General features: G+C 45.8%; 2 protein-coding genes across 4 annotated transcripts in view; both read left to right on the top strand.

Moving 5' to 3' along the window:
- tdrd12 (tudor domain containing 12) overlaps nt 1-2,429 on the top strand; it is a 33,923-nt gene extending 31,494 nt beyond the window's left edge. For all 3 annotated transcript variants that reach the window (XM_023154112.3, XM_023154111.3, XM_014411303.3), the window contains exon 37: nt 98-2,429. In XM_023154112.3, the coding sequence (XP_023009880.2) occupies nt 98-180 (83 nt within the window). In that variant the 3' untranslated portion in view covers nt 181-2,429. The remainder of the gene's footprint in view (nt 1-97) is intronic.
- Nucleotides 2,430-2,825: 396 nt separating this feature from the next.
- Nucleotides 2,826-13,075, top strand: part of ankrd27 (ankyrin repeat domain 27 (VPS9 domain)) — a 29,777-nt gene continuing 19,527 nt past the window's right edge. Inside the window, exons 1-4 of the mRNA XM_012925134.3 lie at nt 2,826-3,102; nt 9,807-9,929; nt 12,279-12,389; nt 12,530-12,838. Of these exons, the coding sequence (XP_012780588.1) occupies nt 9,828-9,929; nt 12,279-12,389; nt 12,530-12,838 (522 nt within the window). The 5' untranslated portion in view covers nt 2,826-3,102; nt 9,807-9,827. The remainder of the gene's footprint in view (nt 3,103-9,806; nt 9,930-12,278; nt 12,390-12,529; nt 12,839-13,075) is intronic.

The raw sequence follows: 13,075 nt of genomic DNA, 5'->3' as shown, positions 1-13,075 counted from the left end.
TTGTGTTTTTATTTATTTCCCTTCAGTGTTGCAGCTCTTCAGCTTTCTTAGAAACAGGATTTAATGTTTTTACCCTGTTTTATTTTTTGGTTGTCAGGTCAGTGGTTTGTGGAGAACACGGGTGAAGATGACTGGTACAGGAACTCGGAGAGCAGCAGTGAGAGCGACGACTTTATATAACATCCTCCAACCATCGTCATCCTCGGGGTCGTGGTTTCTGTTCTGTGACCTTTGACCTCAGTAATGTTTGAGGCTTCTGCCTTTTCAATGGGAGCAAATTAACTTCAGCACAGAGTAGGGGTTCCAGATTTACTTCCACGAGAGTCCAGCTGCAGCGTTTCTCGCCGTCATGTCAGTGACAGGAAAAAAAATTCAGATTCTGTTTTCACTTTGATTTTTTCCCCCGTTGTTCTGAAACAGTCGTAGTGTGTGTGTGTGTGTGTGTGTGTGTGTGTGTGTGTGTGTGTGTGTGTGTGTGTGTGTGTGTCACAGGGAATATTGTCAGGTAAATGTAATGACTTGAGCCAAAACTGCATTTAGATTTTTCTTTATTTCAAATTCTCGTCTGTAATTGGTCGCTTCGCCTCCATAGGAGCTTTTTATTGTGCAGCAGCAACAACAGCAAAGTCTTAAATATAAAGTTTACAATAAGAAGTGTACATGTATAAACTGACGGTGAGAATTTAAACTAGTCTAAGATTTAGAGATTTGAGAGGGAGTTGTTTTAAGTTTGAAATGAAAATGTTCCTTTTTAAGCTTAATTTTACAGATGATTAAAAATATTCAGTGTGAGCTGACGGTGCCGGCTGAGATTCGTGCCCCATGCTTGTTCCATTTCAGATTCAGGTCGTGAGATTCTTGTTCTCATTTGTCGTGTTAAAGGGAGTCTTTACTGCTGTTATTTAGTGCGGGTTGGTTTCATAGTGTTCAGCCTGGGCTTGTTCTTCTCCTTAAAACTCTCTCTTTGAGGAGAAGAACACAGACGAGCAGCTGGAAGATGAAACTGTTTAACTTTTGCCATCGCAGTCGATTTGAATCAAACACTGGATGTGACTGAAGGGCCAACTTAGAGCTTTAATTCAGGTTTTCACACCAGTTCTGTTACTGTTTATGAATTACACCCATTTTCCCCACAGTGGCCCACTCTGTAGATGATGATGATGATGATGATGATTCATCTGTAAACTGTTTGCATTTCCATTTGTGAAGGCGTGGCGTGATTGTTGACCTTCACAGTTATACCTCTGCCTCCTCGTCGTGTTCTCGGTTTGTTAGATCTCGTGAAGCATGGAAATACCTCTGTGATCATCCACTGTATTTGTCTCGCAGACACTTTGGTGCTGCTGACGTGCTCGGCGCTTTCCTTCTTTTTAAAGAAAGATCCAGATTGTTTATTTGGCCAGTCCTAAAGGTTTATTTTTCTTTCTTTCTTTTAGCCTCGCTCGCTTCCTTGATGGAATAGTTCTGTGTATTTCATCTGCTCATGTTGTCATGGAAGGAGCTGTCTCATGGTGGTTGACTGTGTGTGTAAATGGCTGTAATTCCTAATCAGTTAATGCAATACTTGAGTCACACTGAAAAGGAGGAGCTGGGACGGAGGCGGGTTGCAAAGTGGCCGTCAGTTAATTTTTTTCTGTTTCCTGTAAAAGTACTCAGTATTTACTGTAAATTCCAGCACTTAAGAATAGCTTTGTTAATTTTGGAAAGTTTCAAACTAAGACATTTGTACACCCAGAAGATCTGCACTCAGCTTTTTTTACTTTCAGCGAATAAAAACACGTGAGACTGAACTGAGGTGACATGAGAGGAAACTAGGAGGAGAGGTTTAGGAAGGATGGGTGTTCTCGTGTATGAGGCACCAAACAGTAGCTGAAGCACCTGGAAAGCGACTCCTCTCACTCGGCACCAATTCCCAGAATGAAATGATCAAAATAGACGAGGGGGAAGAGAAAATGCAGAGGAATGAATCGCCACCACCTTCTTTTGCCCACCACAGCGACTCATCGGCCTCCATCTCCTCCTATCCCAGCGTCGCCCTCTGCATGTCCTCCTTCACTACATCCATGAATCTTCTCTGAGGTCTTCCTCTTTTCCTGCTGCCTGGCAGCTTCATCATCCTTTGTCCAATAAGAGAGTCAATGAATGGATGATGATGCTGAACTTGCTCTCAAACTGTTCTCATTTCAAGTTTCAGCTACTACATTAAACTTCCTGGGTAAATCTGCCTCCTGCTGGTGAAAGGTGTTTGCAGCAGGTCATTTGTTTCCAGTTCTCTCTCTTGGTTTTACAAAGTGCTGCGTGAAACTTGTTCTTCAGTCTCCTGTACCTCCACCTGCACTAAAAACAGCAAAGTCTCAGGCTGGCGTTTGTTCCCAGTGACTCCCGTGCACGCATAAATAAAATTCATTTTGCAAAGTTTGAAGCTGTAACTCGGCTCACTGTTTCTTTAAATGTTGTGTAAAGATTTGATTCTCATCACTTTGAGTTAAAAAAATGATTTGTTCACATAAACTGCTTCTGTCACTGCTATTTAAAATGTATATACATCCTGCAAACTTGGTATAGCATCTTACATGCAGGTTAGTGCATGGAAATTACGGAAATAATTAAATATGAAGACAGCGCTGGGGAAGTAAATAAAATTGAGAACAAGCACAAAATGGATAAAATAAAGTAGTGACATAAAAAATAATGCTTGATGAAATGTGTGGTCTTGAGCTCCGATCCTATCAGAGACCTGGAAGTGTGGGTGTAATGGTGGTGACGGAGAGTTACAGAAGATGGAGGTGCAGTACACCGCGCTGGCCTGTAGGGGTCGGTGTGACCCGGTGCGCTTCTCCCCTTTAATTTGTCCACATCAGATCCCATAAATGAAACGTTCGTGTACATGAACGCGTTTCTTCTTCTGTAAAAGTTTTACTTGGACAGAATCAGACTCAGGACGCTATAATCGGCGAATCGGCTCGTTTTAGCAGCTTATTTATCGCAATTCGTCTCGCAAGGTTGATAAGCTCGTAGGGCTCCTGGCAGGCTGCTGCTGCTGAGGCTGTTTGGCTTTGACATGCTAAACCCTGGATGACCGAAGGGACTCGTTAATAGCAGGTAAAATCAGTCTTCTTCCAAATCATCACATCTGTTGGCTCAATTCCGTGTTTGGAAACGCTAACGTGTCACTACGCTAAGGCAACAGTAAATCCCCAGAAACGCTAATGCTACAGGCTGTATTTTTGGTTTTAGCTAGGAGGCTAATTTAAAAACTTAAAGTCCCCGTTTACTGACAGACGCACAAAACCGAACAAACAATTGTTAGATAACTATGGATAACTTCAAATATTAATTTATCAGCGAGCAGCATAAAACTCCTCCTTGCACCTGTCATGTGAACGGTACCGTGACACAGTTTATTAGCTGCTTCCAGCGCCACGCCAGACTCCATTCACAAAATGTCAAATTTAAGAGTTACGACTTTAGTTTCATTTTAAGTTACCTTCTTGTTTTATGGATATCTATACCACAAAACAGGAAAATACACATTAAATTGTATTTGTTTATATATAATAGCAAATCGAAGAAGAACATCTAGGTGTTTACTCGAAACAGATGGGTTGATAACCCAATATAACACAGTAAAAAAAATCATAATAGAAAGAGAGAGTATGAGTGAACATATGAGATAATAAGACTTAAAAGAGTGGAAGAAAACCCTCAGGCCACCTCTGCTAAGTGTGAAGTGCAAGTGTGCCAGTTTAAAGCTGCATTTCGGAGAAACCTGGAATATAAAATCCAAGTCCTTAGTGATGCGAATCAGTTAAAAAGATAAAACACTCCCGATTTGTCTCCTTGTTTTGTGTTGAAATGATCCTACTTTTCCTTATATTCCTTCATGTCTCCTATTCTAGTGGTGAATATTCATACTAAACATGACCAAAGTTTTACTAAGACCAGTGTGTGCATAAACATCCTACAGCTTGTGAGGGGCAGCCAACCAGAAGGTGGTTGACTTAGAGGGGGCGGAGCTAATACCGCTCATCTTAGACGAAACAACTAAGCATCCACTCAGGAAAGTGAGTCTGTGAGTCATTGTGTCTTCAGATCACAGGACTTTGGTGTGACTGGGGTTTATTATCCTGAGTTTGGACGGTGATCTCGGTGTTTTGTTGGTGATGCTGTTGTTCCCTTCAACCTGAGGCTAAGACATCAGCTGTGAATGTGGCTCAAGCCCGAGTGGATGGACATTCCTCTGTCTGCTGTTTTGCTTCCAGCCTGGGAGGTCACGAGGGTCACGTGATGTTTTTTTCCCAGCATGGAGCTGCTCGGGTGGGGATTTACTGTGTGTGTTGTGCTGAACTGGTTTCCAGTGCGTGTGTGGGAGCTCAGGGAGGATGAAGCTGACCTCTGAGGTGAGTGGATCACCTGCAAGGTGTGAGCGGTCAGTTTAGAGATTTTTAAGAGATCAGAAAATGTTTAAAAACGTATTTTTCTGTCATTAAATAAAAATCTGACTCTTTAATGGGCAGAACTGATCGTGTTTTCTGTAGAATTGATCTGGTTTGTTGTGGTTTTGGCGCGCAGATGAATGAAGTGTTTTTAAATTAAATTTGGCGCTCGTACAGTAACGTTTGTAATCTCATGGATGTGCTGCAGAGTATCATTTCAGTCATGTTTTTATCAGACCTCTCAGACCACTTTCTGTTTTCATTGAGTTTTCTTTGTTGGCATTGTTTCTCCTTTTGATGTTCAGGCTAGAAATGGGAAGAAGAACAGATTACGTGGATCCCACGCCTTTGTTTTATTAGCTGTGCTGACTTTTTAAAAGGTAAATGGTGTTTTAATAGAAAAACCCTCGGACTCAGCAGCCAAACTTCTTAAAAGAACCAAGAAAAGTGAGCACATTACAGCCCTTCTAACGGTTCTGCTGTTTGGATTGATTTTTACAGTCTTATTGTTATATTTTGAAGCCCTGCACGGCCCCTGTAAAGGTACTCGACCTGCTGTTCTTGTTCCAACTGGTGTGCGACTTCTGATGTTAGCGAGAAGGGTTCGAGCTGTTAGGGCTTCTGGATTGTGGAACAACCTGCCTGAGGAAATGTGTGTCTTCTTTACAATCACTGCTAAAGACTCGGTTACGTCTTAAGACTTCATCTCTGACTGTATCGTTATCATTTTTAATGTTAAAGTTTACGGCAGTGCAAATACAAACAGAGTGAGCAAGTATGGCTGTTTGGAAGGTCTGCAGGAGGAAGCCTCTTCTCTCTAAAATACAAACAGCAGCACAGCGTAGCTCCACACTCCTGGAACAGACAAGACCACAGTGGAGATGTTCGTCCATCACGCACAGCAGCACGTCTGGAGGAAACAAACACCTCATACAGCCGTCAGCACGGTGGAGGAGGGACGATGATCTGAGTGGACCATGAGCTCCTCTGTAGAGTCAGTGTGAGGCCGTGTGTCCCACAGCTGAAGCTCGGACCAAACTGGGTCATCAACAGGACAAAGATCCCAGCACAGCGGCAGGTCTGCAACAGAACGACTGAAGAAGAGAAGAACGGAGCTGCTGCAGAGCTCAGAGAGCTGTGCATGAGTCTGAGACCCTTTTGCTTTTCTCTGGTGATCTGTGTTCTCTGGGTGAGGTGTAAGAGCTTCGCCTCAGGCCGAACACATCTGGCTGATTACACATCTGCCGCCTCAGTGAAGGAAATCACACTTTTATAACCTGTGGGAATTTTTAACTTTTCACTTGCAGAAATGTGAGACAGAAAATGGAGCGTGGTGGTTTTTACTTTCCTTATCAACACAACGACAATGAAACACTGCCTTTGCCTCCGCGAACACATCGGACTACAAACACGCACATTACCAACTCCGGAAGACGATCAAAGCAGCCAAACGTGAGTACAGGGACAGGGTGGAGCAACAGTTTGACAACCCTCGGAGTATGTGGCAGGGACTAAACACGATCACAGACTTTAGAGGGAAAACCAGCACACCGCAGACCACGGCCTCTCTGTGTGAGGATCTAAACGTATTCTACGCTAGATTCGACACAGCGAACACCATGAGACCGGACAGTGTGCGCACCGCGGATGACACCGCACACTGTGTCTGAGGAGGATGTGCGGAGGTGCTTCAGGAAGGTGAACGCACGCAAAGCTACTGGTCCGGACGGGATTCCCGGCCGCGTCCTCAGGTCATGCGCGGCTCAGCTGGCTGGAGTGTTCACGCACATCTTCAACCTTTCCCTCTCTCTGTTTGTAGTCCCAGCCTGCTTCAAAATGGCCACCGTCGTCCCTGTACCCAAATCCTCCACCATCTCCTCATTGAACGACTGGCGACCTGTAGCCCTGACCCCCATCGTAAGCAAATGCTTCGAGAAGCTGGTCAGGGACTTCATCTGCTCTGCACTACCCGACTCACTGGACCCTCTACAGTTTGCATACCGCCACAACAGGTCCACTGATGATGCCATAGCCCTGACACTACACACTGCCCTGTCACACCTGGAGAAGAGAGACACGTATGTGAGGATGCTGTTTGTAGATTACAGCTCAGCATTCAATACCATCGTTCCCTCGAAGCTGGACAGGAAACTGCAGGATCTAGGACTGAGCAGCTCCCTCTGCAGCTGGATCCTTAGCTTCCTGTCTGACAGACGCCAGGTGGTCAGACTGGGCAGCATCACCTCATCCCCCATCACACTGAACACTGGTGCTCCACAGGGGTGTGTACTGAGCCCTCTCCTGTACTCACTCTACACCTACGACTGCACAGCCACTAACAGCTCCAACATCATTGTGAAGTTTGCGGACGACACTACAGTGGTGGGTCTTATCACCAACGGTGATGAGACGGCTTACAGGGAGGAGGTCAGCGCCCTGACCCACTGGTGTCAAGACAACCATCTCACCCTCAACGTCGCAAAGACAAAGGAGTTGATAGTGGACTTCCGGAGGTGCAGAGAAGTACACACCCCCATCACCATCAACGGCGCTGCTGTGGAGAGAGTGAGCAGCTTCTGGTTCCTTGGCGTACATCTGGCTGAGGATCTTACGTGGTCAGTACACACAAACAAAACAGTGAAGAAGGCGCAGCAGCGCCTCTTCTTTCTCAGGAGACTGAAAAGATTCGGCATGAGCCCCCGCATCCTCAGGACCTTCTATCACTGTGCCATTGAGAGCATCCTCACTGGATGCATCACCACCTGGTATGGCAACAGCACCGCCTACAACTGCAAAGCTCTCCAGCGAGTAGTGCGGTGCTCTGAACGGATAATTGGAGGTGAGCTTCCCTCCCTCCAAGACATCTACAGGAAGCGCTGCCTGAGGAAAGCGGGGAGGATCATCAAGGACTCCAGTCACCCCAGCCATAAACTGTTCAGACTGCTTCCATCAGGAAGGAGGTTCTGCAGCATCCGGTCCCGTACCAGCAGACTGAGAGACAGCTTTTTCCATCAGGCCATCAGACTGCTGAACACGTCATAGACACCTCAGCTTCACTACTGGAACTTTAACATTATGCACTCCACACTGTACAGTAACGCCACTGTTTTGCACATATTCAACTCTGTATATTTTATATATTTTATTATTATTATTTTTTTTTTTATTATTTTTTTTTTTTTTTACTATTTAATTTGTAAAAATGTGTATACACACACACACACACACACACACACACACGTAGGAAAATATTTAGTATACACATCCAGAAATGCATACACTATTATATATTGTACATATATTTATTAGTTTCAGGTTGGCCATTCTTGTATTTTGCTCGTTTGTGTTGTTGTGTTTGCACATCTCTGTTGCTTGTGGGGCTCGCACACAAGAATTTCACTCGCATGTGCTGTACCAGTGTGCCTGCACATGTGATGTGACAATAAAAGTGATTTGATTTGATTTGATTTGATATACCAGCTAAATGCAGGCAAGGAGATGACCTGCTTTTTTGTGCATTGTTTCCACAAAACTCCGGTTGCAGCTCACTGATGTGTGGGGGAAAGTTGTTTATTATTGAATGCATGAACTGAGATAATCAGTTTAGTCCCAAACACATCATTCAGATCCTCACACTGCAGACGCTACAAACAGGGAACGGCTTTTACTTCAGAACTGGACTAAAATGCCTGTTTATTGAACTAGCTGCTGATTACGTTTCAATCAGTCGAAACAACGAAAAAATAATCGGCTCTGTTACAGTTGGTGCATTCAGTGTTTTACCTTTGAAAGGTTTAGAAAATGTTCCACTTCTTTCAGTAAATCCAGATGCTGTAACAGCAGTTCTAATCAGACAAGCTTGACCAGTGTACACCTCTGACTGGTTCTTTTGAAGAATGGGAACAATTTTAGTTGACACCAGTCTTTTGGTCATCGGTGTGAGTGATGCTGATATGCAATACTTCTGCATTTAGTACAATTTTGAAAACAGTTTGGTGATCAGTGGAAGTGTGCAGGGTTAAAGATCAGAAATTAGAGCCTCTTATTGCAGGGCAGCAGCCCGAGCAGAGAAGATCAGCCCCCCCAGCCACCTCCTCCACGCTCATCTAGGGCTTGTGTGTGTGAATGGGTGAATGTAGTCAGGCGTTCCCGGGAGAGCCAAGAGACATTATCTCTCCAGTGAGTCCTGGGTTTACCCCGCGGCCTCCTCCCAGTAGGACATGCCTGAAATACTTCACTCGGGAGGGATTCATCCTAGCCAGGTCCCCAAACCAGCTCAGCGGACTCCTTTCAAGGTGGAGGAGTAGTGGCTCTGCTCCGAGCTCCTCCTGGATAACTGAACTTCTCGCCCAGTCTCTAAGGAAGAGGCCTCAGAGACTGGGTCAGAAGCAGATAACTTTTAAACTCTTTGAAGCTGGAAGACCGCTCCAGCTTTACAGAAGCTTAAAAGAAGTTAGCTTTGATAGCATGGGTTTTTTCAAAATAAAAGCGCTGTCACACCCAGGTTCAAAACAATGTGTCTTCTGTTGAAGGCATCTACAGTCCTGTAACACCTTCAGAGGACTCGCGGTTTACAGCTGCAGGTAGATGGAGTCAAAAGTTCAAACCACCTAACTGCTCACCTCTTTAGGCTCGGTGAATTGTAATTAGACATTAACGCTCTTATTTGCAGCATTAGTAACTACAGACTCGGGGAGATTTTTCCGAGGCCTCACATCCAGCCTGGCCAGGTTGGAGCCGGTGAAGCTTTGTCTGGATGGAGGATTATTAGATCAATCGTACGGAAATAAACCAGTTCAATAAGAATTGGATCAGCTGAGAGAGAAGCAGCCCTGGTTTCTTCAGATCCAGGCAGCACAGCTTCATACGTGACCGTGAGCGACTTCTGGGGGGCCTGAACACTGCAGATTGACAGAACGAGATGGGAACATAAGCCCCACCCCCACCCACATTAGGCTGGAAACGAGATTGAAAGGGACTTCTTGTCCGGTGGCCTCAAAGACCATTAATGAGCTTGTTTTCAGGTCTTGTCCTAAGATTCAAATTTGGAGGCATTAAGGAATCATGAGATCTTTTGTCGTTGTTGTTGTTGTTGTTGTTGTTGTTGCTTGGCTTTTCTCAAACATCAATGAGCAGTATTGCCACATGCTATCGACAGGAAACCAGCAGCTGCTCTCAGAGAGGCTGATGTGGAAGATTTATTCTCTACAATTATTTATAATCCCCAGAAGATGAGTCCTGACAGGGCTGCACCCCACAGTCCTCTCCCCACGAAGGGTTTAACTGGTCACATACTTATAAAAGTCCTTGACACGTACTTGGTTGATAATTAAGGTCTTTCCTGCCATCATCCTCCTGTCCCGTCTGCAGGATCCAGACCTCCAGCTCCTTATGGCTGTATATGATGAGAACATCCTGAAGAATCCTTTCTACCTGGCCTTGGAGAAGCAGAGACCCGACCTTTGCAGCCAAGTGGCAGAGCTCCACGGCATCGTGAGTTTGACCCGTCATCTCATTTATGTCACCAGACAAGCCCACCTGCATGTATGTGAGGATCAGCTACCGGATCACGATATCAGACGGCGATTAATCAGAGAGCGCTCTGTCTGGGTGTCACATAGCTGTGAGTCTGCGGCGTCTATATTCACTTAGATGATCAATGTTTTTTAAAAATGGGTGGAAAATGCTTCAGACTGAGCAGATGTGATTAAATGTAACAGTAGGTAGGGCTGTTCGATATAACGATATATATCGGATGACGATATAAAAACGTCTGTCGTTTGTTTCGTGGTGTCGCAAAATAAACTGTTACAGCAATATTTGTTCATGCTTTGATCACTGCAGTGGCTGTATTCATTTCTTAAAGTTCTCTCTTTCTCTTATATTTAATAAAACCACACTACGGACGGACAAGCGCCTGTTTTTATGCGTTGTTGTTAGCAACAACGACGGTAACGCCATCGCGTGTCCGCTTGTTTATGTTCCACATAAACCTTTCACAATAAACCTCAGGATCCTGTTGAGACTTTTCAAAATAAACTGAATCACGTGAAAGAGCAGAGTGTTTACAGATGAGAAGTAAAAAAGACGCCAGGTGCTAAAAAATAAAGCTTAGACTCAGACGTTAGAGCAGGCTTCTCCCCGCCGTGTAATAAATACTCACAAAGAAACGGCGCCGTTACAACTTATGTCTAAAAATGTATCGTTTCATGCATCGGTTAAAACTCCAGCTACACGACGCCCAGCTGGAAACATTTCACGCAGGTCGAGCTGCCCGAGATTCACAGAATTAACAGAAAATGTTACATTTTTGATTTATATCGTTACCGGGACGACAGATGTCTTATATCGGGATATGAGATTGTGGTCATATCGCACAGCCCTGATAGTAGGAATTGTGAATGAACAAGCAGAAGAATTGAGCTTCGGTGACAGGGTGAGGAGCTCAGGTCCATCTGACCCGGCTGCCTCACGGAGGAAGTGATGTCAGGCATGAGAAGACCGCGAGGCAGATCCAGCACACGCCAGAGAGACGGCGCTGCTCGTCTGTGTTAGGAACACATCAGTGTGCAGCTGGAGACCCTCGTGTTGCTTCGTCTGCAGGTGGCTGGGGGTCTGAGCGTCTGTCTCTGCTCAGGAAGGTTTGCACTAATAAACAACAGGGGGGAGGTGAAAATGAGGAAACGGCACAGAGCTCAAAATAACTGCAGCAGAACCTGAATAAGTCCAGGTGTGAGCCGGCTGCAGAGCTCTGCCAGTTTCTATCACAGAACAGCTTCTCGCTTCCTCCTCAGTGGTTGAAGGCTGCGCCTACAAACAGCTGAGAATCACACCAGCCCCTTAAAGCAGGTTAAAGATCAGAGTCGGGGACGTTATCTCTGTTACAATGTTTGAGGTAAAAGAAGCGCGCTCAGCCGGGGTTTCAAACACAGCGACACCTTTACACCACTTCCTGCCTCACGGTGGGTCAGCGTGGGGTTTCTGGTGGTTTCAACGTGCTCTGCTGCCATCCCTTCACTCTCAGTGAGTTAGAGGAGCATTGTTTTGGTCGGACTGTTAAAGCGGGGTTGATACATTTCATTTGGCTGTCAGTGAAGCGCAGAGATATCAGATGAGCTGACAAGCTGCAAAGCGGCGCTCTAAACCTCGTTTGAGCTTGTTAAAGATGACGATCGGACGCCTGGAGCAGCAGATGAGAATCAGATGTCTGAACGCCGGCCAGTCGGGTCATCTGCACGCCGTCAAAACATCAGTGGGGAAAAAAATGCGTGTAAGTGCATTAAAGCTGCGGTTCGCAGCAGAGGCGGAAAAATCAGTTCTACATGGCACAGCGTGCACATGCTGTGCCTACGTCAGGGCTTCAGCAGCTGCTCTGGCTCGTGACTGCGTCTTCAGATCCTTAATCAAATGCTGCCGATCAGGTCATGTGCATTTATTGACTTCATGTGAACATCTTAAAAACAAATTACGCCTGTTTAATGTCAGTGTTTCTGCGCTATTTTCAGACCATCGGATACTCGAATGTGCAGAGAAACACTGTGGAGCCTCGGCTCTGTATTTTAATACTCCCACCACACACCGAAGTGCCGTATACTTCACGATAAACATCTACTACTTTAAAAGCGTGAGTGAGTTAGAGGCCAGGAGCCATCTCAGTGCTGTTCATCATCTAACCGCAGTTAATACAGTGAAGATTCCACTCTTTGTACCATTTGATCCTATTTTCTGCTTCCTAACACAGATCAGACCTTATCTGATTGTCGTTGGTGTGGAAAGGTCACTCTAAATCTGTGCTGAGTGCTTAATAAATGGAATACCCTGCGTGTCGCCTTGAACCTGCAGGTTCTGGTGCCGTGCTGTGGAAGTTTGACCCTCAGCAGCTACTCGGACTCTCACTTCGACAGCTATGTGCTGCAGCCCGTGGAGGACGGTTATAAGACTGCGGACGGGAAGGTCTGTCTTCAACACAAGCCAGTCTGTGCTGCTCGTTGTTGCCAGAGGCTGAGTTTAAACGCACCGCTGTCCTACTTTTACAGTCCTAAAAATACAAAAAGAGGCTGTTTAACAGCTTTTTACCTCTGTGTGTGTTACAGGAGGTCCGGATCCAGGACAGGCAGGTCCTGCTGGGATCCGGGTTCCCGGCTCCAGTGTCGATCCCCATCCTGTTCGAGGAGACCTTCTACAACGACCGGGAGCAAAGCTACAGCATCCTGTGCGTCTCCAGGCCCATGGAGGTGGACCCGAGCCTGTCCGAGGTCAGCACGCCGTCTTCTTACAGCCTGAGGAGCCTGGAGGACGTCAGGGAGTTCCTGGGCCGCCACGCCCAGAAGATGGACAAGCACATCCAGAGCTTCTGTCAGGCCTTCAGGGAGCAGGAGAGGAAGGGACTCCGGCACCACATAGTAGGGATGACAGACACAAAACACAACCCTGGTGATAAACGGACTAGAGTGACAAACGGGGGTCTGAAGGAAACGGAGCTCTGCGCGTGTCTGACCTAAAATAGCACGCCTCACAGGTTTCGTCATTCTTTTACCACAGACAGGTTTGCGCTCCCATGACTCAGATAAGGCAGAAATACTGATGCAATCACAAGGTTTTTCCAGCTGGTTGGGTAATCCGTGTCAGTGTCTGGTGGT

The sequence above is a fragment of the Maylandia zebra genome, linkage group LG7 (genome assembly GCF_041146795.1).
Source record: "Maylandia zebra isolate NMK-2024a linkage group LG7, Mzebra_GT3a, whole genome shotgun sequence".
Lineage (NCBI taxonomy): Eukaryota > Metazoa > Chordata > Actinopteri > Cichliformes > Cichlidae > Maylandia > Maylandia zebra.
The sequence above is the reverse complement of the archived record's forward strand: the minus strand, read 5'-3'. Positions and strand labels throughout refer to the sequence as shown.